Source organism: Musa acuminata, chromosome BXJ2-4 (genome assembly GCF_036884655.1).
Source record: "Musa acuminata AAA Group cultivar baxijiao chromosome BXJ2-4, Cavendish_Baxijiao_AAA, whole genome shotgun sequence".
In the NCBI taxonomy this organism is placed as follows: Eukaryota; Viridiplantae; Streptophyta; class Magnoliopsida; order Zingiberales; family Musaceae; genus Musa; species Musa acuminata.
Genome location: NC_088341.1, coordinates 25,332,026 through 25,358,416, shown reverse-complemented (window position 1 = coordinate 25,358,416; position 26,391 = coordinate 25,332,026). Strand labels below are relative to the sequence as shown.

The 26,391-nt window shown below is 37.7% G+C and overlaps 1 protein-coding gene across 2 annotated transcripts; it reads right to left on the bottom strand.

Annotated features, from left to right (window-relative positions):
• Nucleotides 1–19,053: 19,053 nt before the first annotated feature.
• Nucleotides 19,054–22,071, bottom strand: LOC135610168 (transcription factor MYC2-like). 2 transcript variants are annotated; one of them, XM_065104328.1, is made up of 2 exons: nucleotides 19,694–22,071; nucleotides 19,054–19,599 (listed from the first exon to the last, which is right to left on the bottom strand). In XM_065104328.1, exon 1 carries the CDS (start codon nucleotides 21,932–21,934, stop codon nucleotides 19,796–19,798), a length of 2,139 nt encoding a protein of 712 aa, XP_064960400.1. In that variant the 5' UTR covers nucleotides 21,935–22,071; the 3' UTR covers nucleotides 19,054–19,599; nucleotides 19,694–19,795. The 2 variants fall into 2 exon arrangements, with proteins under 2 accessions (XP_064960400.1, XP_064960403.1); XM_065104331.1 differs by having other exon boundaries at nucleotides 19,054–19,528.
• Nucleotides 22,072–26,391: the final 4,320 nt, after the last annotated feature.

Below are 26,391 nucleotides of genomic sequence, written 5' to 3'. Positions count from 1 at the left end.
CTGAGTTTGGGTGGTACCACCACCCAGACTGGCGGTACCACCGCCTGACACAGTCTCGGAGACTATGCCACGACGGTTTCACCTATTTGGTCATTATTTGGGCCTTTCTCTTGGCCCAACATAGCCCAAACTTGGCCCAATTGTCCCCTAATTGGGTTGACCCAATTCTAATCCCTATTATATACTAATTACAAATTTTAAGATATTTACTAAGCTAAACAAAGTTCGTAAGTCTAGGTTTCTTCCAGCGAGCTTCCGGTGAACTTCCGACGATCTCTCAATAATGTTCTAGCGGACTCCCGACAAGCTCCTGGACTTCATGATGATCTTCTTGGTGAGTTCCGATGAGCTTCTTTGGCAAGCTCCTGGACTTCTCGGTTGGTTCCGACAGAACTTCCGACGAACTCTCGAACTCCCAATGAAATTGCGTTCTTGACTCCGGGACTTCATTTTGCTTTACGCCTTACTATCGTAGTTAATCCTTCATATATAAAAATATACTACGATATAAACAATTATTACTAAGCATGAATCATGTGATCTGTCATGTCATTGGTCCATCGACGCTTCGTTCGATTCTTCGGTGTATCGTCCTCTCTTGTGGCCTATTGCCCAATCGACAAGTTGACCTCCGCAACTCCGATATCCTTGGTGTAATATCTGCTCTTCTTGGCCCAATGACCAAATCCATGGCCCGAAGCCTTCTATCAATACATCGACTGATCCTCCGGCCCAACGTTCAATCTTCTAATATATTTTCCTCGGCCCAACATGATTCTTTCTGCTTTAATTGTCTCTCCCTGATCGAAGCATTCTACGTCACTCAAAACGCAGATCAAATTATAAACACTTATCAATTGGTTTCATCATCAAAATCTGAGATTCAACAAAAAATGCATCGATCATAATGAGATATTTTCTCTAGTTTTTTAAATGAACTCATTAAGAATCGTCATGACATTAGTGATTCATTATGATTTTGAGTTATATCATAAAGATATGAAAATAAATTTTTTGATTTAGGATCTAAATTTATCTATGTTAACCTAAATAATTCATAGAGAAAATAAAATAAATATAAATTTAGTATTTAAATTTAAGAAATTCATTCATGACCTTAAACAAGCTTCTAGATAATGGTATATAAAGTTTCTTGTTATCATTACTTTAGTTAGATTTAAAAATAATAATATTGATCAGTATTAATATTTAAATATTAGTGGGAGTAAGTTAATTATATTTATCTTATATATGGACAATATTTTACTTGTGATCTTAGTTTAGCATATTAAACCAAAAAATTTCTCACCAAAAATTTTAATATGGTTGATATAAATGAGATATCTTATATTATGAACATTGAGATATTCAGAGATAGTTGTAAAGGATTATTAGAACTATCTCAGAAAGGATATTGACCGAGTCTTGAAAAGATTTAGTATATAGCTTTATTCAACAAATGATAAAAGATAAAAATTTTAATCAAATAAAGTATTTTTAAAATAACTTGAAAAAGATTCAAATAAAAAAAATACTTTTTTATGTATGTGTAGTTAGAAGTTTATTATATGCTCAACCCTATGTCATATCAAATATCAGTTTTGTAGTCGAAATACTAGATTGATAGTAGAGATACCCAAGATTGAAAATATTAAAATATTACAAAAAAAGTAATAAGATGTCCAGAAAGGATGAAAGATTATATTCTCACATATATGAAATTAGATTAGCTTGAAATTATAATATTTTCAAGTGCTGATTCTATAAATTACCTCAATAATAAGAAGTTCACTTTATAGTTTATATCTATATCAATTGGAGAGGCAACTTATAGGGAAAAATATAAAGTAATATATTATTGTATAACAGTAGAAGTTGATTTTGTGATATGCTTTGAGATCTCTAATCAAGCTTTATGATTGTGAAATTTTATCTTAGGATTTGATATGAACAAACTCAATTGCTAAGTCGTTAAAAATACTTTATGAATTACCTTAATTGCTAAGTCACTACAAAATTTTGTCTAAGGACTTAGTGTGATCAGACTCAATTGTTAAGTGTTGATTTTATAAATTACCTCGATAATAGGATGTCTACTTTATAGTTTATATCTATATCAATTTGACGGATAATTTACAGAAAAAATAAGGTAATATATTATTACATTATTGATAATAGAAGTTGATTTTGTGGTATGCTTTAAGACCACTAATCAAGTTTTATGAATATAAAATTTTATCTCATGATTTAATGTAATCAGACTCAATTGCTAAGTTGCTGAAGATATTTTATGACATATTATAGTAGCTTTCTTCTCTAAGAATGATAAGTACTATTGTAGCTATATGCATTAGGTATAAAGTACTTGATGGTTAGATAAAAAAGTTTAAAAATAATAATATTAATTAATAACTTGAGTTTCACTATATCGATTGTTGATCCATTCACTTTGGACTTACAACCTAAAGTGTTAAAAAGAACATGTTCATATGATTGGATTTGTGAGCAATCTATAAAAAAATATGATAATGCATAATTAAGTTGATGTTATAATTGATATTCTTACTTATTTACTTAAAGTTATTTGCGTTTACTATCCTGTTCATATTTATGTATGTACATATTATGGTTGAATGTGATGATTGGACGATCTTGACAAAACAAATTATATGGATCATTTTAGACTATATTAGGAAAGACTAACATTATTGTGACACATATAAGAAAATATGACATACAACCATTATGACTCGTATTACTAATTAAACTTAATGTAGTATTATAATATTTATTGGACTTATTAGCCTTTTTTTTAAATTTACATATGTATAAATAATTTTTAAAATTTAAAATCCAATAGGATAAAATTATTTTTAAATAAATTTTATTTTATTTATTTTTTATTTTGAACTTTTTATATTTTATCAATTAATGGGTCAAGTGAGAGAATGTTAAATTATGTGGCCCTATCTAATTATATAAGATATATCATGGATATGATTGGATTCTGATCATAATTATTGACTAATATAAAAAAGTCCAATTTTGATATGATTCCTTAGGAGAATGATCTTGATGGGAGGGACTCTCCTAATTATTTATCCTAGATCATTTGCTCTCACCTATAAATAAACAAGACCTCCTAAGGACTATACATATAATAATTGGATATGCGGATGGATGGATATGATATAATTAAAAGGTTATATATCTTCTCTCATCTCTCTTTTGTCTCTAAATCCATATATCATAGTAGTTATGTGAAGAATAAGAAGAAAGGAGAATACGAGTCTAGTTCTCCTTATAGATTGACATCACTACAAATTTCAGATCCGACAAAAGTGTGCTTACATAAAAGCTTTTTAAGCAACTATAAATTTAGATCTATTATTATTTGATTTCAGATTTTAAAATTAAAGTCTTTCATATAATAATAGTATATTATAGTTTTTATGTTCAAAATCCTAGTACATTATCGTAATCTTTGACATATTGATTTATCCTTGTACAATGTTCAATTCTCTAGCATAACATCTAATCCTTCGTCACAATAATTTAGTCGTTAGCATGATTTCCAATCTTATGACATATCATCTAATTCTCTAGCAATCTAGACCCTTGGTCGAAGTATACCGATATTATTTAACTTTTCATAAGATTAGTTTTTTAAACTCATCAATTGGATTCAACATTAAAATTTAAAATAATAAAATAAATTTTAATAAAAAAATATAATAAAATAATCAATTAAAATAATTATTAGGCCAAACTACCTCAAATCGGGCCTAACAATTAGCTAATGACCTTAATTATAATCATTGATAATTTCTTCCTAAACATAAATTAATTACTATAAATAATACCTTATTATTAACTTTGTACTATAGTTAAGGAAATAATTAAATATGGTATCTTTAATCATATGGATAAGTCAAAAATTTTACTAATAAATTAAATTATTAATTGATTTATTTCCTAATGAGTGATTTGATTTTTAGAAAGTAAATAGTTATATTCCATTTTTGTATGTGAACTACAAGAAATGAATATTATATTTCTCTATTTGCGTGTGAAAGTAAATTAAAATTAAATTAAAAATAAAAATTAAATTATTACTTACCTTTCAAAGAGATCTCATCTTCTTCTATATAAAGGGGGCTACTCCTCCATCATTTCTCATCGAGCCTAACAATGGGAGGATTGAGAAAAGGACTTCCCGAGGAGATGATATCGATAAAAGGATAACCGAGAAGAAGTATGATCCTTCCTTTTTTTAATTAGATTTGATTTATGTTTTGAAATTTTGATGTTGAGATTGTTATAATTTTATGATGCATAATGATATTTTAATTTTAAAATTTCATAATTAGCAAATAATGATAATTCATTTATAATGTTAGAATGATTATTTGATTTATATTGATCTTTTAAGCTTAAGTAAATTTTAATATTAATTTAATTATTAAAATTATTATTTTTGTATTAACATAATTGTTCTAATTTATTTAATTAGATATATCTATGTTTCAAGAATTATATGTGAATTTCTATTATGTAATTAGTTTTAAATTTAAGATCATGAATTTAAAATTTTTAATTAATGGATTATGTTATTCTTTAATAATTTTAAATATTGAAATCTAATTTTATAAGAGGAGTCTAATTTATTAGTCATATATGCCCTACAACCTAATCATGTGACTAATGACACATGTGACTTGACACGTAATCTTTTTGCTTATTATATTTTAGTATTTATCAATTTATATTGCTTGTTCTATATATATATATATATATATATATATATATATATATATATATATATATATATATATATATATATATATATATATATATATATATATATATATATATATATATATATATATATATATGTCCTTTGATCTGTGCAATGAGAATCGGATCATGATGAGATCACGATAATGAGACCGATTCGCCTTTAAACACATATCATAAATAATCCTGGTCATAAGTTACTCGAGAGGGACATTGAGATAATCGGACAGACTGGTGTATTGTATACCCACCCATATGATGGATGTAGCTGGTCTCATAGTTACTCGTGTGGGGACACTAGGGATACAATATAGGTGTTCATTGGGGAATGAGTTCACTGATTGATCTGCTTATGGAATGTTGAATGGTTGATGATGCCTTATTGTCAAACAGCGATTCCGTAGTCCCACTGGTATATCTAGTCCTTAGACTTGAGACACTAAGGATGTCCTGTTTGAGTGCTCCACTCTTTGATACCAGACTTATAAATTTGGATTTCTTAAATCTAGCACATTTAGTCGTCGGGAGTGGTAATCAACCTTACGAGGGCTATTGAGTGTCCATAGAGGATCATCCATTCTCGATGTCATTAGAGAAATGTCTCATGTATTCTTACTCAAACAAATCCTTGGCCAGGGTCATTCAAATTGAGAGAGAAAGAGTTCTCTAAGAGAATTTGATTAGAGCGAGACTCAAGTAGAAATCGTATGGGTCTGATATCACCATGCCTGGTATATGGTCTCTGGGATATTAGATGGATGAGGGACTATAGGTACATGATACCTGAGGACTAATAGGTCCAATGGATTAGATTCCCCTATATCATCTGGGGACTACGGCATAGTGGCCTAGTATATTCGCAGTCGATGAGTCTAGTGAATTATTTTAGAGATAATAATTCACTAAGCCGGAAGGAGTTCTGACAAGTATGACTCATAGTCAGCTCGATATTGGGCCTAAAGGGTTACACACATATGGTAGGCATTGCGATAAGTAGAGGTTCGAATATGAGATATCCGCCAAAGCCTTTATCTTATTGGATATTCAATAAGCCCTTGAATTATTAGATCCTATGAATGAAATTCTATAAGAACCTATGAGAGATTATTGGATAGAGATCCACTAATCTAAGAGGCTTTGGTAGTTGGATAGAGATCCAATCCCCAATAGGGCAGGATCCATTAGGATTAAGTTGACAATGGACCCCTATAAATAGGAGGAGACTAGTGGTTCATAGGCTAGAGCAGGCCTAGAGTTTTGAGAAGCGTCATCGCAGCCAAAGAAGGGCACTTCACCTCATTCACTCTCCTAGAGATTTTCCTTGGTAACATAATCTCTCTTACACGTGGTTTTCTATTTCGCGGATTTTTGCACACCAATCTTCATATGACAACAAACATATCTTTTGGGATTATAGATTTTGTTTTCTGTTCTTCCGCTGTGCATATGATGTCGCCCCAAAGATTTTCCAACAGTGATATCAAAGCCAGGTTGTTCGTGTGAAAGATTGATTTTCAATTGTGTGTTATGTTTTGGAGAAGCTTTTGACATCAAAATCATTGACGCAAAAGCGAGAAAGGACAGTAACTATTACTGCCCTTGTTGCCCTCGCTGCGTGCATAGGGGTGGTAGCCAGTAGGCTGCTGCCGACAATTTGCGGCCTGTCTGCAACAGGCACCACCTACGGGTTGGGCACCTGCATGGAGCGCAGCTTGCAATGGCAGCCATGTTGGCGGCACCTGTGGGTGCTGCGACTACAGGTAAAATCGCCCGCAAAGGCGGCAGGGCCCGCAAGGGTGCCAACCAACTGGGCAGCGACGCCTATGGCCGCTGTGCCCATAAGCAGCGGCGTCGATGGTTGCTGCGCCCGCGGGGGCGATAGTGCCCGCAAGGGGGCCTGACTGCAGAGGCAGCGCCCCCCACAGGAACAACGGCGGCGCCCCCCACCCTTGTAATGGAGAAAGAGGGGATTAGAGCATCTTCCGGTTAAAAGATAGTTTTGCCCCTTGGAATTTTAAAAAATTTTCGATTCTGTCTTTTTTTTATCTAAATTATGAAAATACCCCTCAGAATTTCAAAAATTCCTTGCTTATCTTTGATTTCAAAATATTATTAATTAATTAAAAAGTTTAATTAATTTTTATATTATTATCTAGTATTCCTACATGATGATGATTTATACATATAATGTATGATATGTTGACAGATGATAATGGACCGTGTGATATGGCTATGGTCTATGATTATTTGGTGTAATTACTCATGTGATGTGTGATTGTTTATACACCTACTAGATATGTATATATATATATATATATATATATATATATATATATATATATATATATATATATATATATATATATATATATATATATATATATATATTTGCATGCGATGTAGATATATATTAAATATGTATGTGTGACATTATCATATTAGGAGACCAAATTAAAGAAACTTCTTTTTCGACAATATTAAGTCGGTAAACGTGAGGCAATTAGACTGACCCACATGGCCTTCCATCGTTATAGGTATGGACCGATTCTCGGTATAGGTTGAGTTGGTCGAGTCCCTCGAGGCTCACCTATATCGCGATTTGCTATCTTATCTACGATATAGAGATGTCACCAGTGACCTGAGGACATTGTATGCTTGGTCGAGTCCCTCGAGGGTATATCATCAAATCAAACTCATCTTGTAACGATGGTGTTGACATAACTGAACATCATGGTTAGTCGAGTCACTCGAGACCATGGTGCTTCGAAAGCTGAATAGGACAGAAATCACAAGGAGTTATGATCGGCAAGAGTTGCCTACCTATCGGGCTTAGTGTGATTGGTCGAGTCCCTTGAGATTGCACTAAGATGCTGATTGGATCTCGATCCCCACTAGAAGTCCACCGAAGACTTATGTTTCACGTGCTGCGGGTGTCGCATGACTTACCAGTAAAATAGTGGGAGCATATTAAGATAGAAGTGCATATCTTGATTATTTATTTTTATAAAATCTGTATATTATTTATTTCTGCTGCATCTTTATTTTCAGAAAAGATCGCTTTAAAATCTCTTATGTGACATACTTGATGTCAACTAGCTCACTGGTCCAAATTATACGAATTGGCTTCGTAACTTGAGAATTATTCTCACGGCGGAGAAAATCACGTACATCCTTAATACAGTGATGCCTACGCCCGAGGAAGGGGTAAGCGAGGATAAGATCACTCGCTACGTGAAGTACATTGATGACTCTACTCTTACTCAATGTTATATGTTGGGCTCCATGACCCCTGAGTTATAGAGACAACATGAAAAGATGGATGCCAGATCCATTCTCCTATATATCTACAAACTGTTTGAGGTATAAGGAAGGACTCAGCGATATGAGATATACAAGAGTCTCTTCCACGCTAGGATGACTAAGGGGATACCAGTTCAGAACCATGTCCTAAAGATGATTGAGTGGATAGAGAAACTCACAGGTTTAGGAATTATCCTAAAGGATAACTTGTGTGTGGATCTTGTGCTTCAATCCCTACCAGATTCCTTTTCACGGTTCATAATGAATTTTAATATGAACAAATTTGAGGTGACACACCCGGAGCTTCTCAATATGTTGAGGGAGGCAGAGAGCACTATTAAGAAAGAGAAGCCAGTTCTCTACACTAGTTAGACCAGAAAGAAAAGGAAAGCAGAAAAGTCTCTTAAGAAGGGCAAGGGCAAGGGCAGACCAGGTAAAGCAAAGGTTGCTAAGAAAGACCCGACAAAGGAGAAAGGTCAATGCTTCCACTATGGAAAAGATGGGCACTAGAAGAGGAACTACAAAGAGAACCTTGCAGAGAGGGCGAAATAGAAGCTTAGAGAAGCTTCAGGTACATTCATGATCAGTCTCCATTTGTCAGACTCTTATGATAACACATGGATATTGGATACTGGTAGTGCTTATCATATTTACAATTCATTGTAGGTTTTGGCAAGGCCTAGGAGATTGGTGAGAGGCGAGATGGACCTTTAGATGGGCAATGAAGTAAAAGTTACTATAGTAGCTATTGGCGAGGTCGCCCTATATTTGCTTAGTGGAGCTATTATTACATTGGATGCATGCTATTTTATTCTTTCTATTATTAAAAATATTATTTCCATTTCATGTTTGACAATTAGTGGATATAAATTAGTTTTTAAGAATAATAGTTGTTCAATATTTATTATTAGATGATGAGATTATCACAAGAGGAACATTGCATAATGATTTGTTTATGCTAGACACTACTCCCATATCATGAATATAAGTGTGTCTAAGAGGAAACGAGATGAGATGAACAGTGTATACTTGTGTCATTATAGGTTAGGTCACATCCATTAGGGAAGGATTCAAAAGTTGCTAAAAGATGAATATCTAGATCCATTCGACTATGAGTCATATGCAACCTGCGAGCCTTGCCTTCGTGAAAAACTAACCAACTCTCCATTTAGTAGAACTCGAGAAAGAGCCACTTAATTATTAGACCTCATACATAATGATATATGTGGACCCATGTCAATTCATGTCATTGGTGGTTACTCCTACTTCATTACCTTTACTGATGATTTTTCAAGGTATGGACATATGTACTTAATGAAGTATAAGTTTGAGGCCTTTGAGAAATTCAGAGAGTATAAGAATGAAATGGAGAACCAGACTGGAAAGAGTATCAAGACTCTTTGATTAGATCGAGGAGGTGAGTACTTAAGTACATGGTTTACCCAATTCCTCAAGGACCATGAGATTCTATCCCAATGGACATCTCCTTATACGCCTCAGCTCAATAGTGTATCTGAAAGGAGGAATTGTATGCTGTTAGACATGGTAGGATTCATGATGAGTTTCGCTGACCTACCCATCTCATTTTGAGGATATGCCCTAGATACCGTAGCTTACCTTCTAAACAGAGTTCCAACTAAGTCGGTAGTATCTACACCATATGAGATATGAAAGGGGAAGAAGCTCGATCTTAAAGTTGTTAAGATTTGGGGTTGTCCTGCCCACATTAAAAGACACAACCCCGATAAGTTGGACTCAAGGATGGAGCAATACAAGTTCGTGGGATACCCTAAGAAAACTTATGGGTATTATTTCTATCATCTCGAGGATCAATAGGTCTTTGTAGCCAAGAAAATAGTATTCATTGAGAAGGAACACATTCTTTTTCTTGGCTGAGACAGTGGGAGCATGATAGAGTTGAGTGAGGTTAGAGAACATAGCTCAAGCACCACTCTATAGCCCAAGTCTATTTAGGTACCTAACACACAAGTTCCGACTTTACGTAGGTCCGGCAAAGTATCTCATCCTCTTGAAAGATATATGGGACATATTGGAGAAGAAGATATTGAGGACATTAATCCTCAGACCTACGAGGTGGCTATTATGAGTATAAACTCCGAGAAGTGGTAAGAAATCATGAATTTTGAAATGTATTCCATTTACTCCAATAAGGTTTGGAACATAGTTGATGCGTGTTGAATCTCGTATTTTGATGATGAAACTACTTGATATATGTTTATGATTTAATATGCGTTTTGAGTGACGCAGGATGCTTTGATCAGGATGAGATAATTAAAGCAGGAAAATCATGTTGTGCCGGAGGAACATGTCAGAAGATTGCACGTCGGGCCGGTAGATCGGTCGACGTATCGACAGAAGGCTTCGGGCAGTGGACTCGGGCATCGGGCCAAGAAGAGCGGTTATTGTGCCAAGGATATCGGAGTTGCGGAGTCAACTGGCCGATTGGGCAATAGGCCGCAGGAGAGGACGATGCGCCGAAGAATCAGACGAAGCGTCGAGGGACCAATGACATGCCGGACAACTTGGTTAATTGCTTAGGATTAATTGTCTCGATCGAAGTTTTGTTTTAAGTGTGCAGGATTAACTACGATGAAAGTTAGACAAGCAGCAGGAGTTGCGCCGGAGTCAAGTTCATGATCACGTTGGGAGTTCGAGAGTTCGACGGAAGTTCGGACGGTTGTCGGAGGTTCTGCGAGAACAGATCCGAGAAGTCCAGAAGCTTGCCAAGCGAAGCTCGTCGGAACTTGCCAAGTAGATCGTCGCAAAGTCCAGGAGTTTGCCGGAAGTCCGCAGGAGCATCACCGAGGGTTCATCGGATGATCGACGGAAGTTCGTCGGAAACTCGCCGGAAGAAGCGATTGACGCACCGAAGCAAAGCTGCAGAAATTGTCTTAGATCTAATCGTAGTTAGCACGTTGATTAAGTTGGAAAATGGGAGGTGATCCCATTAGCTTAATCTTGGGGCAATTGGGCCCCTGAAAGACTGAAATTGGGCCGAATGGAGCTAACCATTCGGACCCTGATTGCACCAGGAGGTGCAACCGCCTAGGCCAGGAGGTGGCACCACCTGGGCTAAGCCTCCCAGCGAGACTGGGCGGTGCAACCTCCCCAGCCAGGAGGTGGCACCGCCTGAGCTCAGTCTTCGAGCAAGACTGGGCGGTGCAACCTCCCTGACAGAGAGGTGGCACCGCCTGAGCTCGGTCTTCGAGCTCTGGCAGAGAGGTGCAACCGCCTCAGTCAAGAGGTGGCACCGCCTGGGCTCAGTCTTCGAGCTCTGCCAGGCGGTGCAACCTCTCCAGTCAAGAGGTGCAACCGCCTGATCCCGGAATTCCGGGATTTGATCGTTTTGAGCTCCAAATTTGAATTGGGTTGGGGCCTATAAATACCCCACCCATTCAGCACTGAAAAGATACAAATCCACACCGAATTCTTGATCTTTTCAGTGACTCTAAGAGCTCAAATTTGTGTAAAGTCCTAAAGTTCTCCTCTTCTCTGTTCTTCAAGTCTTGAGTTGTAAAGAGAGGAGAGAAAGGATCTGTAAGGGTTGTCTCCTGAGCCCGTCAAAAGGAGAGAAACTGTAAAAGGGCAGTTGGCCTTCGCCTATTGAAGGAAGGCCCCTAGTTGACGTCGGTGACCTCGCCGATGGAGGAAGCCAAAAGTGGAGTAGGTCAAGACTGAACGAACCACTCTAAATCTCTGGTTTGCGTTTATTTTGAGCACTTTATCATTACTGCAAACCTCCTACATAGCTACTGCTCTCTGCGCTTTTACGAACAGGCTTCTAAGTTCTAATCTTTCTGAATCTGCATTCAGATGTCAAAAGGTGTTTTCGTACGATCTTTACATTGCAGCTTACATTTACGTCTTGAATCTGTTTGTAACTGCGAACTGTCTTCTGCGCTTTTACGAACGAGTTTCTTTGCAGTTTACATTTACATTTTGATTCTATTTATAACTGCAAACTGTCTTCTGCAATTTTACCAACGAGTTTCAACATTTAGACGTAAAACTGCATTTAGACGTAAATCGGCTTTCCTCGCACAATCATCAGATTTCAGTTTACGTTTACGTCTTGATTTCAATTGCATACTGCCTTCTGCGAATATACAAACGAGTTTCAAAGTTCAGACGTAAATCTACGTTTAAGACGTAAATCTGCGTTTAGACGTAAATCTGCGTTTAGACGTAAATCTGCTTTTTGCAGATTACTTTTTGAGCTGTACAATAGCAGCACATTGTCTTTATACTTCTGCTTAAACTGCGCTTAGACGCAAACTGTGTTTAGGCGCAAACTGCGCTTAGACGCAATCTGCGCTTAGACGCAAACTGCGCTTAGACGCAATCTGAGTTTAGACGCAATCTGCATTTAGACGCAAACTACGTTTAGACGCTAACTGTGTTTAAACGTAAACTGCACTTAATCATAAGTAATCTTAGAATCGGCTTTTGCATCAAAATAGTTTTTATCGAACGAACGCAGCTTTAGTTTTTAATCGCTGAAAGATTTCCGCTGCACTAATTCACCACCCCCCTCTTAGTGCTCTCGATCCTAACAATGCGCCCGAGAGTATTGTACCCATTGGTTGCAAGTGAATCTTTAAGAAAAAGATCAAAGTAGATGGAAAGGTAGAGACCTATAAAGTAAGGCTAGTGGCTAAGGGGTATCGTCAAAGGCAATGTGTTGACTATGACTAATCCTTCTCACCAGTAGCCATGCTAAAATTCATTCAAATTCTATTAGTTATTGCAGCATACTATAATTATGAGATATGGCAAATGAATGTGAAAACCACATTCCTCAATGGCAATCTCAAGGATGAGGTGTATATGATACAGCCCAAGGGATTCGTGTCCAAAGACTACCCAGATAAGTTGTGCAAGTTGCTTAGATCCATTTATGGACTAAAGCAAGCTTCTCGAAGTTGGAACATAAGATTTGATGAAGCAATGAGATCTTATGACTTCGTTAAGAACGAAGATGAGCCTTGTGTATACAGGAAGGTAAATGAGAGCACTATCACCTTCTTGGTGTTATATGTGAATGACATCATGATCGTTGAGAATGATGTAGGAATGCTATCCACAATAAATGCTTGGTTATCTAGACACTTCTCCATAAATAACTTAGGAGAATCATCCTATATCTTGGGGATTCAGATCTATAGAGATAGATCCAAGAGGATGCTTGGCTTGTCTTAGTCCATATATAGAGACATCATTATCAAAATATTTGTCATGAAAAATTTCAAGAGAGATCTCATACCGTGTTGAGACATGGGATATCGCTTTCTAGGAATATGTTCTCAAAGACAAAATTAGCCCTAAGTTCAACCTAAAAATATGATAATCGATCTACTTGAGCCTAATGTTAATTAAAAAGTACAAATTAATAGTAATTAATAATAATAATAATAATAATAATAATAATAATAATAAGGTTCTAGTTAATTAAAATAAACTAAAACATGAAAGGAACATAAATGCCTTTCATTGAAGAGATCTTCAATGAGCTTTAATCCCTAAAACATAAAAGGAACATAAGAGTGTTTGAATCCCTCTAATTGAAACTTTTGAAGTTTTGATGAGCTTTAATCACGAGTATGATGCTTAATTAAGAAACAGAGTGAGAACGAGTGATTGAGTGAGAAAGAGAGAGAGAGGGAGAAATAGTGAGTAAGCGGGAGTGAAAGAGGGGAGGAAGATGTTTAAAAAGAGCGAGAAATAACCTAAACCAGAGGTCCAATGTATGATTTTTTTATTTCGTATCGTATCATCTGATATCGATAGTATGTATTGGTTTGCCGATAGATCGATATGTGGACCACCCGCTATTAGACGATATTAAGTTTTTGGTCTCGTATCCAATGATACGGGATTGTATCAGACGATAATGGTTAAAATTTTGATTGTTACCGATCTGTATTGGGCGGTATCGATCAAAACCAATTGTTATCGAATGATAATGATTTCAAATAGTTAATTTGATCGTTAGAGACATTCTAAAGAGTTTTTAAACTTTTTTTCTCTCTCCTTTTTTAATACATTTTACTCTCATACTCTCTCAAACACTCTCCTAAAGAATGTATATCTTAGGCATATCGCTTGGTATATTAGTACCATACCATATTGAGCGAAGCTCGATATATTAGTATGATATGAGATTAAAAATCTTGATCCAACGATCAATTCTCTAAATTGTATGATTTGACCCAAGTGAACTAGTACAATCAAACTTTGACCGTTATTGATAGATATAATTCAATAACGATCGAGTTTTAATTGCATCACTTGCTATGGAACGTATCACCTGAAACAAGCTGGTCCCTATACCAATTGTTAGGCAGATTAGTACATATTATCTATTTCTTGCCCAATCGAGTGGTATGACTAATCTTGATAAGGACCGAGAAAAAAATTGTTAATATTATGTTAGAGTCTCCTTTGGAGAAAATCAAAAGATGATTAAATATTATAGGTGTGATAAGTTATGTCATATTAAGAAAAATTATTATGTCAAAATTAAAGAAGAAAATATTGCCAGCAATTAAAGCTATTTAGATTATTTTGTTGGAACTTGCATCGATGGATTATGAAAGAAACTAAATAGATAGATGTTAGGATTAAGAGCACTAAGAGGGGGGGGGGGTGAATTAGTGCAACGGAAATCTTTCACTATTAAAATCGAAAGCTGCGTTCGTTTGATAAAAACGATTTCAATGTAAAAACCGATTCTAAGATTACTTTAACTTAAGATTAAGCGAGATGACGTTAAAGTAAATCTATGAAGGCAGTTTGCAGTTTATGATGAAAATCAGAATGCAAGCGTAAACTGAAATGCGACATTCGTACGATAAAACCGGTTTACGTCTAAATGCCAATTTTGAAGATACTAAACTTTGAGATACGTTTTATAAAAGCGCAGAAGGCAGTTTGCAGTTATGATTGAAATCAAAACGTAAACGTAAACTGAAATGTAATGATCGTACAAAAAAGTCGATTTACGTCTAAACGCAGATTCGGAAAGCTCTGAACTTAGAAACTCGTTCGTAAAAGCGCAGAAGGCAGTAGCTATTTAGGAGGTTTGCAGTAAAGATAAAATGCTCAAAGTAAATGCAAACCGAGATTTAGAGTGGTTCGGTCAATCTTGACCTACTCCACTTTTGGCTTCCTCCACCGACGAGGTCACCGACGTCAACTAGAGGCCTTCCTTCAATAGGCGTAGGCCAACCACCCTTTTACAGTTTCACTCCTTTTGACGGGCTTAGGAGACAACCCTTACAGAAATTCTCTCCTCTCTTTACAACTCAGAACTTGGAAGAACAGAGGGAGAAGAACTTTTGGCCTTTACAACAATTTTGAGCTCTAAGAATCACAGAAAGGATCAAGATTTCGGTGTTAGTTGTTCTCTTTCAGTGCTGAATGGGTGGGGTATTTATAAGCCCCAACCTAGTTCAAATTTGGAGCTCAAAACTGTCAATTCCCGGAATTCCGGGATCAGGCGGTTGCACCTCCTGACTGGGGCGGTTGCACCGCCTGCCAGAGCTCGAAGACCGAGCTCAGGCGGTGCTACCTCCTGTTAGGAGAGGTTACACCGCCCAGTCTCGCTCGGAGACTGAGCCCAGGCGGTGCTACCTCCTGGCTGGGGCGGTTGCACCACCCAGTCTCCCTAGGAGACTTAGCCCAGGCGGTGCTACCTCCTGGCTTGGGCGGTTGCACCTCCCACAACAATCAGGGTCCGAATGGGTAGATCCATTCGGCCCAATTTGGGTTTTTCAGGGGCCCAATTGCCCCAAGATTAAGCTAATGGGATCACCTCCCATTTTCAACTTAATCATTGTGCTAACTACGATAAATCCTAAGACAATTTCTGCAGCTTGCTCCGGTGCGTCAATCGCTTCTTCCGGCGAGTTTCCGGCGAACTTTCGTCGATCATCCGATGAACCCTCGGTGATGCTCCTGCGGACTTCCGGCAAACTCCTGAACTTGCGACGATCCACTTGGCGAGTTCCGACGAGCTTCTTTTGGCAAGCTTATGGACTTCTTGGATTTGTTCCCGCAGAACCTCCGACGACTGTCCGAACTTCCGTCGAACTCTCGAACTCCCAACGTGATCATTGTCTTGACTCCGGCGCAACTCCTACTGCATGTCTTACTTTCATCGTAGTTAATCCTGCACATGTAAACAAAACTTCGATCGAGACAATTAATCCTAAGCAATTAATCAAGTTGTCCGGCATGTCATTAGTCCCTCGACACTTCGTCCGATTTTTCGGCGCATCGTCCTTTCCTGCGGCCTATTGCCCAATCGGCCAGTTGGCTCCGCAACTCCGATATCCTTGGCACAATACCTGCTCTTCTTGGCCCGATGCCCGAGTCCACGACCCGAAGCCTTCTGTCGATACGTCGACCGATCCACCGGCCCGACGTCCAATCTTCTGACATGTTCCTCCGGCACAACATGATTTTCCTGCTTTAATTGTCTCATCCTGATCGAGGCATCCTGCGACATTCAAAACGCAGATTAAATCATAAACATATATCAAGTAGTTTCATCATCAAAATACGAGATTCAACGATAGAGGCCTTGACTAGATGGCTAATTTAGAAGATGAAACTTATTTCATTGATAATGATCCTAAGATCACTAATCTTCAGCCATATGGAAGATGAAGGTCTCAAATTCACTAATCTTCATCCATGCGAAGGATGAAGGTCACAATTATTAGGACAAGCAATACAATGGAGATGAAAAGTTTGAAGAAGAATGTAATTGATGAGTTTTCTTCTTGTCTCTCTTCACATATTATTATTTTTAAAAATAATAAACATGATAATGAAAATGATATATATTCAAATTCAATTGTTGAATTTTCATTATCATCTATTGCCAAGATGAAGGTTGCAAGTTCACTAATCTTCATCCATATGAAGGATGAAGGTCACAATTATTACGAGAAGCAATACCATGGAGTTGAAAAATATGAAGAAGAATGCAATTGATGGGACTTCTTCTTGTCTCTCTTCATATGTTATTATTTTTAAAAATGATAAACACGATGAAAGTGATATATATTCAAATTTGATTGTTGAGATTTCATTATCATCTATTGCCCATTTGGATTTTGTTTCCACTCCTATTTCCTCCTCACTAATGGTAGAGCAAAAAGATTACGGTATTAATAATGTCCATTAAGAGGAAGTTGTAATCATAGCCATTTATGAAGATCCCCTTTAGGGAGTTATTCAAGTATAATAGAATAATGAATTGTTGCTTTCTCTATAGGATTGCATGGTTGGGCTCTCACATTGATTAACTTTGCAAAGATGTATGCTGCTAGATTTGGAGTCAATGGGACAAAGATGATAGAAAGGCTATGGTGTGAAAATTAACTTGACCTAGCCATAAAGAAGTCGACTCCCAAGGGTTCCTCTACATGCAAATGTGACTTTGTTCAAATTCATTATGAAATAGTTAGGCAAATTACTTCAAATATATATATATATATACATATATATATATATATACATATATATATATATATATATATGTATATATATATATATACATATATATATATGTATATATATATATATGTATATATATATATATACATATATATATATATATATGTATATATATATATATATATGTATATGTATATATATATGTATATATATATATATGTATATGTATATATATATGTATATATATATATATATGTATATATATATGTATATATATATGTATATATATATATATATGTATATATATATATATGTATATATATATGTATATATATATATATATGTATATATATATATATATATATGTATATATGTATGTATATATATATATATATGTATATATACATATATATATATGATGAATAAAGTAAAGGAAATTATCGTTAAAAAGTTCTCTTTGCTCCTAAAAATCTTTTGACAAAACAAAATTTCTCCAATTATCGTAAGATTTTTTAGGGCTCGACTAAGACCGTTTGAAACCTTGAAACTCTTCGCTAGAAGCCAATCTGAATGTCAACTTTGAGATTTTTTAGGGTGAAGTTTAGAAAAAGTTTGAAGCCTTCAAAATCCTAAAATCGATCCAAGTTTATTTTCTTTATCTACATATTTTTTAGGGCTTTATTTTAAAATCAATTCAAAAGTTATGCTAGTTTACTATCTAGATGTTGATATATTGATTGACTTCTAATATAGAAAAATTGATGAAAGAAGTGTGACTTTGGTCTCTCACCATGATTGCCTAACTAAGAGCTCGATCATCTAACTTGGTGTTAATTCAGGAGATTGGTATTGGTAATCCTTTCTTATTATTGGCAATCTCTTACTTCATAATCACCTAAAAAATACATATAACATAATTTTGCTAAATATAATCCCTTAATTATTAATAATACCCTTATTTTCTATAATTTTTGAATTACCATTACTTCATACAACTTATTTCATTCGTCAATTAATCATCCTCGTAAGTGTTAATATCGGAACCTTGATCGTATCCCCTTCAATTATTTTCGACGATTAAGAGAAGAAAAAAAGAAAAGAGTAAGAAAATAATATTATATAAACGAGGGATACTTTAAAATATTAAAAGAATAAGATTGATAATTAAAGGATTATAAATAATAAAATTATGTTTTATTATTTTTTGGGAATCATCAATAGCAATGTCGTCAATAACCAATAACAAGCTTCGTAATAAAAGAGAAGCTAAACTATACCTCACGCATAAAATGTTATTGGTCGGAAGTCGGATCTATAACATAGGAATAAATGAATTGGGAAAAATATATGACAGGTCCTTTCTGGGTTGCTAAATCATATTTTGATGTGGAAAACTTATAAAGATTGGAGCTCTAAGTGTAAAGAGAGTTTGTTTAATTTATAAAAATAAAAATGAAGAAAAAAAAAAGATTGTTTATCAATAAAGAGAGTTTATTTGTGGATACTATAATAATAGTATATCTCATCCGACCAATGATACGATTATATTATACGAGATATCACATGTGTCAGTCTAGCAACAACGACACTTGGAAGGTCAGAGTGGCGCAGAAAACGTCCTTCTTCGACTTGGTGACGGAGGTAATGATAGTTTATCGGACGGTTCAGGCAGGCCTTTGTCAGGGGACGGACGCATCAGATGACGTAGGTTGATAATTTACACCTTCATGACTCGTCCTCCGGTAACCATCGTTCAGCGTCCCATTCCTAATCTGTCATTGGGTCACACATTGTTTCTGTGGGGACTAGGAAGAGAAATTGGTGTCTTGTGGGACCACTCCACGTTGCAAGGACAAACCCATAAAAGCTAGTGGAACCCACCCCTCCCCCGCTGGGCCTCGACGCAAGGTTCGATGATTGCTCCTCACGCCATCTCCGTTGCCTCCTTCAATTTCACAGTATCATATGATTAAGGCTGAAGAAGGAGGAGTTTCTCTCGAGTCATTCTTGTAAGCACTTGGATGACAATGAAAAGACGAGGGATTGCATTAGGCATGCGTTATTTTATGTACACTCAACCATCAAACAAATAGAAAAACCAATAACAAACCTTTCCCGCAACCAAGTATACCGGTGACTGCAGCAGATATCTTAGCCACCACAGCATCCTTTTCCGGAAGCACTCCACCCTGGGTCGGACTGCTGCCAAGAACTATCTACTGGCGGGGGGCGGCTCGGCCGCCACTCTGTAGTACAGTGCGGAGCTGAGCTGCTCTTGCGTGTACTCCCTGCTCGACATCTTCACCGTGGCCTGTTGGATCATGAGGTCCTTCACCACCGACACACTCGCGTAGTAGACATCGAGATTGAGATCTTTCAATGCCGACATCAGCATCGCGGTTGGGTGATTCGTATTCTGGCATTGCAACCGAATCATCGCCTCCGAATCCAGCATCTTCACTTCCATCTCCACGCCGTAGCATCGGCCGTTGCCGTTCGTGGTCTCGCCTAGATGAGGCGAGCGGGCGGGGGGGGATTGGCGATCCTTCCTGAGGGCTTCGACCTGGGCTTCCAGGCCCTCCTTCTCGGATTCCAGTGACTGGAGCTTGACGCGGAGCTCGTTGATGTAGGTCGTGGCGTCGCCGAGGAGGGAGGCTTTGTCCATCTTGGACACGTTGGGGACGACCGAGCGAAGGGCGTAGAACCTCTGGTTGAGCTTCTCGCGACGCTGCCGCTCGGCCTCAACGTGGTTGAGCGGCTCCTCGCGGCCGTTGGCAGGCTTGCGGCCGCGCTTCCGCGGGCGCTTTTCCGGGTCTGTCAGCAGGCTGCTCCCCATTTTCCGCATCGAGCGCTCCGTGTCGGAATGGTCCGAGTCGGCCCCCTCAAGGAAGTCGCCGATGCTGCCGCCACCAGGGGAACACTTCATTAGCGCGATGGACGAGGGTCGGGCCGGAGCCGACGAGAACACAAGCTTCGCCTCGTCGTTGCTTCTCGGCATAGACATGGCTCCAGTAGAGCTGTTGTTCATGTTGTCGTCGGGCACCGCGGCAGCGATCTGGTGGCTGGAGAACAGGTTGCTGGCGACAATTGCAGCAGAGGAGTTCCTCTTGCTACCGATGAAGTTTCCGTTTTCGTCGGACTCGGGTTTGACGGATTGGAGCGGGGCGGCAGGGCCAGTGTGCAATAACTCCGAGAAATTGAGCTCCCTAGCGAAGAAAGGTTGGGTCTGGGAGTCGTTGCCGCTGCTGCTCTGATGCTGCTGTCGCTGTTGGTATCTTTGGCCGTTGGATTGCTGGATCTGGAACGGACTAGGGTTCTCCCTTAAGGTACGCGAGCTATGGTTGCTATCGAAGTGGATCAAGGGCTTTGAGACGGAAATCTCGACTGAAGCAGAGTTGGGCAAAACGAAGTCCTTAATCTCGACCAAGGAGGGATCTGCGAACCAGAGCTCCGACGGATCGATCTCGCCCTGATTGACCGCAGTCGACGCCGCCAGCGACAGTGGCGAGAGAACGGATCCGGCGGCGGCGTTGGCTAGCGGCATCTGGAGGGAGTTCAAATCGAAGAGGATCCGGATCTTGTTCGTGATCTCGGAGCTGTGGCAGATGAGCTGCGTCGATCCGAGCTCGAGCACGCCGGGGCTGACGGGGACGTAGACCATTGTCTGGATCCCGAAGACCGTCGCCTGGCGCGCGCGGTCACAGGGCGCCACCGCGAGACGATCAGCGCCGGCGAGCCAGGAGGGATCACCGGAGAAGAGGGCCTGGCCGGGGAGACCGGAGCCATTGACAAAAGACTGTGTCATGGACACCAGGAAGAACCACTCGCTGTCGGTGACCTCATCCTCCGCCGCCTCGTTCGCCGACGACGAACGGTCATCGCCGTCAATGAGCGAGTTGAGCTCCCGGAGCACCCGCTTGCGGCGAACCTGCTCCGCGGCTGACGCGGCGCTCGCCGCCGCCGGCTGCTGCTTCCGCTTGTCCTCCTCGCAGCCCTTGTAGCAGCCATCGGCCCAAACCAGGAGCGATTCCCCGGTATCGGTGTCCACCGACGACTGCCAGAGGATGACGTATGTCCAGCTATCCCTCACCCCCTCGATCAGTGCCTGCAGCCGCTCATGCAGCATCTCCTTGTCGAGGTGCGGCGCCGGTACCGGTGCCGTCGCCGTGGCGGAAAAAGACCTCGACACATCGGAAGGCGTCACGGGGGCCGGCGGCCGAGGAGGAGGAGAAACGACCGCCCAAGGGCATCCCTGAAGGTCGGCGGCGGTGGCGATGAGGGCCTCCATCATGGAAGCGCTGTCGTCGGCGCACAGGTTCATTCCCGCGGCTGTGCTCGGACTCCACCACATCCACTGTGTCCGCCAGGGTCCGCTCACGAAGCGCTCGTTATGGCTTCCTCAGGTCCCGGCGCGGGGGGTTTGCAGGGGAAAGGAGGCGACGGGGAAGGGGAGTGAAGCGGGCAAATGAACGGCGACGCTTCTTTCGTTGGAGGTTCGATGTGGAGCTGAATTGGGTCCCCTTTTATACCTCCCAATTTCACTGCTTCGATTTCTGTCTTTTAGCTCCCACGCGGATTCTGTCAACCGACGGCTTTCGCGATGCCTGGCGACGTGCTTTGAGATTACCGAACCGACCATGATGGAACACTAGGTGGCTAGAAGAACGGCATGCCGCCGTTAAACCCCGCTCTTAATGGCTAATCCAGTATTATAACTTGTAGACATTAGATGTTCCTTTCTATCATTGTCACTGATTGCGTGGCTTTCGTTTAGCCGATGACAGCAGCCGCCACATGGCAAGCGACCGTGACGTACCCTAATGGGACCGATGAGGCCGCAAAGAGGAATCAAAAGGACGAAATGATTAGGAAACATTAATCATCCATTCCCCTCCTCACACGGTAAGTGTTCCTTCAATTGCAAAGATACATATATTTCCGATAGCATTGGATTTGATGTATTCCAGTTTGGTGCCAAATGACAACGCGTTGGTCTATGTTTCTTCTTTCGAAATTGTCCCTTTCAATTTAACTTTCGTTCATAATAATATATTAACAATGTTTATTTCTTAAGTTATTTGGGTTACTACCTGTACATATTGTAGATTTAAAAGTAATAGTTGAGGTTGTTGTTATCATGTAATGTTTAATTGCTTAATGGTTCAACTTCTAAGTGAATTAGGGTTATGACTTGTACTTCTACTCAACCAAAGCCCGAAGAAGGAAACTTGGTACATAGTAGTATGAAAGCGAACAAGAGAAGGAACAAATAACCTTTTAACGTTGTCAACCATTGGGTACCCAAACTGAGTTCGATCGAGTTTTGGCTAACAACATCAACAATGGATACGACTTGAATTTAATTGTGTTGTAAGTGTTTCCAGTTCTAGTTGTCGTCTATACACACAATGGATGTAGCTATTGCTGGTTTTTTTGGCAAATATATAGTAATTATTTTTTATATTGTCTAAATAATCTGTGTCTCCTTTCTTTCACCTAGTTTACATTTTATTCCTCTCTCTCTCTCTCTCTCTCTCTCTCTCTCTTCACTTCGAGATACTTTCAAAGAGCACCTCTTAAGACGTAATTATCCATGTGATTTAGTATATGTCACGATTTAAATTGATGGAATAATTGACTCATTAATTTAATGTATATCCAAATGTCTGAACATAAATTAATAATAATAATACAGTACTTAATTTAGATTTTCCTCACTTCCAATAAACCCAAATTTGTCATAATTCAATACAACATGTTTAAGCCTAAATTACTAGCAATAGATGTGTTTGTTGGACTAAACTCGGAAAGTACGATATCAATATCAGTTTTGAATATCTACTATATTTTTAAGTTATATACATGTTTCATTAGATATCACTAGACATCCAAAAGACATAATGATGTGAATAATAACATAATTGTCTATTAAATATTTAAAAAGGAAACTTGTGTTATATGATATGCTTTCTTTCTCCTTAAGTGAAGAATTATTTTTTGAGGGAGATTAGAGGATAAAATGATAGAGAAGACATACGGAAATAAAAGGGAAATAATGATTAGAGGGAAATATCAACTGAAGATGGACCCCAATGAGGAGACTTCTATGAAGTGATTAAATAAAAATTTATCAAGTTATGTGATAAACCTTAGACCTTTGTACTTCACAAGCCATATAATCCACAATAACTAGATACTAAGATGAGTTGGTTGGGTTTAGTTGACTTATGGTGGTAGATCCTAGTCTAATTAGTCACTCATGACTTTGGACAATAAAATTGATTAACTAACCAATTGGTCCTTGATTGGGATTTCAATATCGTTTTGTACTCATCTGTTGATCATTTATTTCACTTGTCTTATATTGTATTTTATATATGATAATATTCATATTTTAAAGAATATATAAACTATTGTAAAGTTAAAATAAAATTTAATATTTGGATACATCGTAAAAATATGTATTAAAATCTTCCATTCATACATGAAAAGAAACTAATATCATAATCATCCACCTAATCAAACTTTGGTTCCATATTCACTTACTCTAGACTTATAAGACTAATCAATTTTTACTTTCTTAAGACTTAAGAAAAGGCCATTATTACATTCTTCTAATTCTTCCTTCTCATATTGGTGTTTATTTTTTTCTTTAGATATTCCTAAAATAGGTTTCTCCCAAATATATTTTTTATCTTATATGACTCACAAATATGATTAATGGCATACATCAATGAGTTTCTCAAGACCTTTATATATATATATATATATATATATATATATATATATATATATATATATATATATATATATATATATATATATATATATATATATATATATATATATATATATATATATATATATATATATATATATATATATATATCATTAGATCTCCAGGTAATATATTATTTTTTCTTCTATCAAATTACAGATGCGATCTTATCTTAAGGAAGAGTAGAAATGAATTGATCTCTAAGTAGTTACTCATCAAAGTCGTTGCACAAGGAAAGAATAGGCATAAGGGCCACCATTGTTGACCCTTTACTTTATTAGAGTTGTCACTAGTAGCTCTTACATAAAGAAGGAGGGGGAATGAGGGCTATCGCTAACCCTATGCTTGTTATCGCTAATCCTATGCTCTGTTATCACCCTCTTTTTGATCTTATCTATTACTCGTGGCCCACACATAAGGACGGAGGGGCTACAAAGCCCATCGTTATCGTCTCCTTATTTGCATGAGAGCTACAGTGAATCTAATAAGGCAAATGACAACAGTAAAATAGAGGGATGACAATAGCCCCTGTTCCTTCTCCTTTCTCATTCAAGGATTATGAACAGTGACTCTAACGAGGCAAAGGGTGACGACAGAACAGATGATCAACGACGACCCTCGTGTCCCCTTCTTCTTAGTGCGAGGGCTATAAGTAAATAGCTTCAATGAGGTAAGAGGAGTTATTATAGACAATGCTATTGGACAATGACGATGGGTCTAACAAAACAGTAGACTATGACAAAAAAGAAAAAAAAAAGATGATAGTGGATAAGTATTATAAATTTTGGTATTTTTTAAAATTATAAGTATGATTTATAAATAAAAAAAAATTTGGCTAATTGATTGAAAATATCCTAAATAAAGATACCCACGCAATGGGAAAAGAAATAAATCATTAAAATGATTTTTAGTCAAATAAAACGATGAATTGTTGTGTCACTAGCCAGGAAACAGCTTTGCCCTTAAATTTTTTTTCCTTTGCCATTGTCTGAAAAGGAAATCGAAGTGACAATTAAATTGATGTCAGAACCATCACATTTGATTGATATGACATCATTTAATCGGTGAGGGAACTGTCCAAGTTCTCGGCCAACATGTAGGAAAACGCAATGTGACCTCCCTCGGTAGAGACCAATATATCTTTACTGTCTCCACTTGCACCACACATCAAACACAAAGGGGTCCTTTTCATAGCTATATGCTATCGAGAGGACTGCTTCGGCTGGTGAAGGAACCACACTCGACTACATACATCCACCCTTTTTCTTTTTTTGTGTGTGTTTTTGGTCTCATTACATCCTGCGCACTGTGATTCACGTGGGGGAATGCATTAGCACGGCGCTACCCATCTTTCCTAGATTCATGCACCTCCATCAACTGGGTTCAATGGGCTCGATGAATTGTTTATTCCCTTACCTGTTCCTCGTACAACTGCTCTATCTCTCCTGGCATCATGCGGAAACAAGCTGAGTTAGCTTCATGCATCCTTATCCCAGGCTCATTCATGCACCTGCAATGGATATGCAGGTTCACTGGCCTCTATGCATCCCTCACCTTTCCTCGTCAAGGTTCATGCATATGCATGAATTATATGGCGTCAGTTCATATGTATTTGGACTTGGGGACATGGATCCAATTCGAACGTTTCACAGGGAAAGAATGTTCTAATGATATATATATATATATATATATATATATATATATATATATATATATATATATATATATATATATATATATATATATATATATATATATATATATATATATATATATATATATATATATATATATCCAAATTGTTTTCGTTCTATTTTTTCATCCCAACTGCCACTATGTTTTGATTATATTAATTTTTATATTTTTATATAAGATATAGCAGCAAAGAAGAAAGTCATGTCGATTTGACTATTATTTTAAAAACTACTCAAAAAATCATAATCGAACTGAGTTTCGTTTCAATATTTTAAAATTTTTATGCTACTACATAAGTCTTCATGAAAAATTTAAAATAAAATTTAAATATTTTT

Excerpts from the sequence above, each read along its gene's own strand:
- LOC135610168 (XM_065104328.1), bottom strand. The coding sequence starts at position 21,934 with ATGTGGTGGAGTCCGAGCACAGCCGCGGGAATGAACCTGTGCGCCGAC.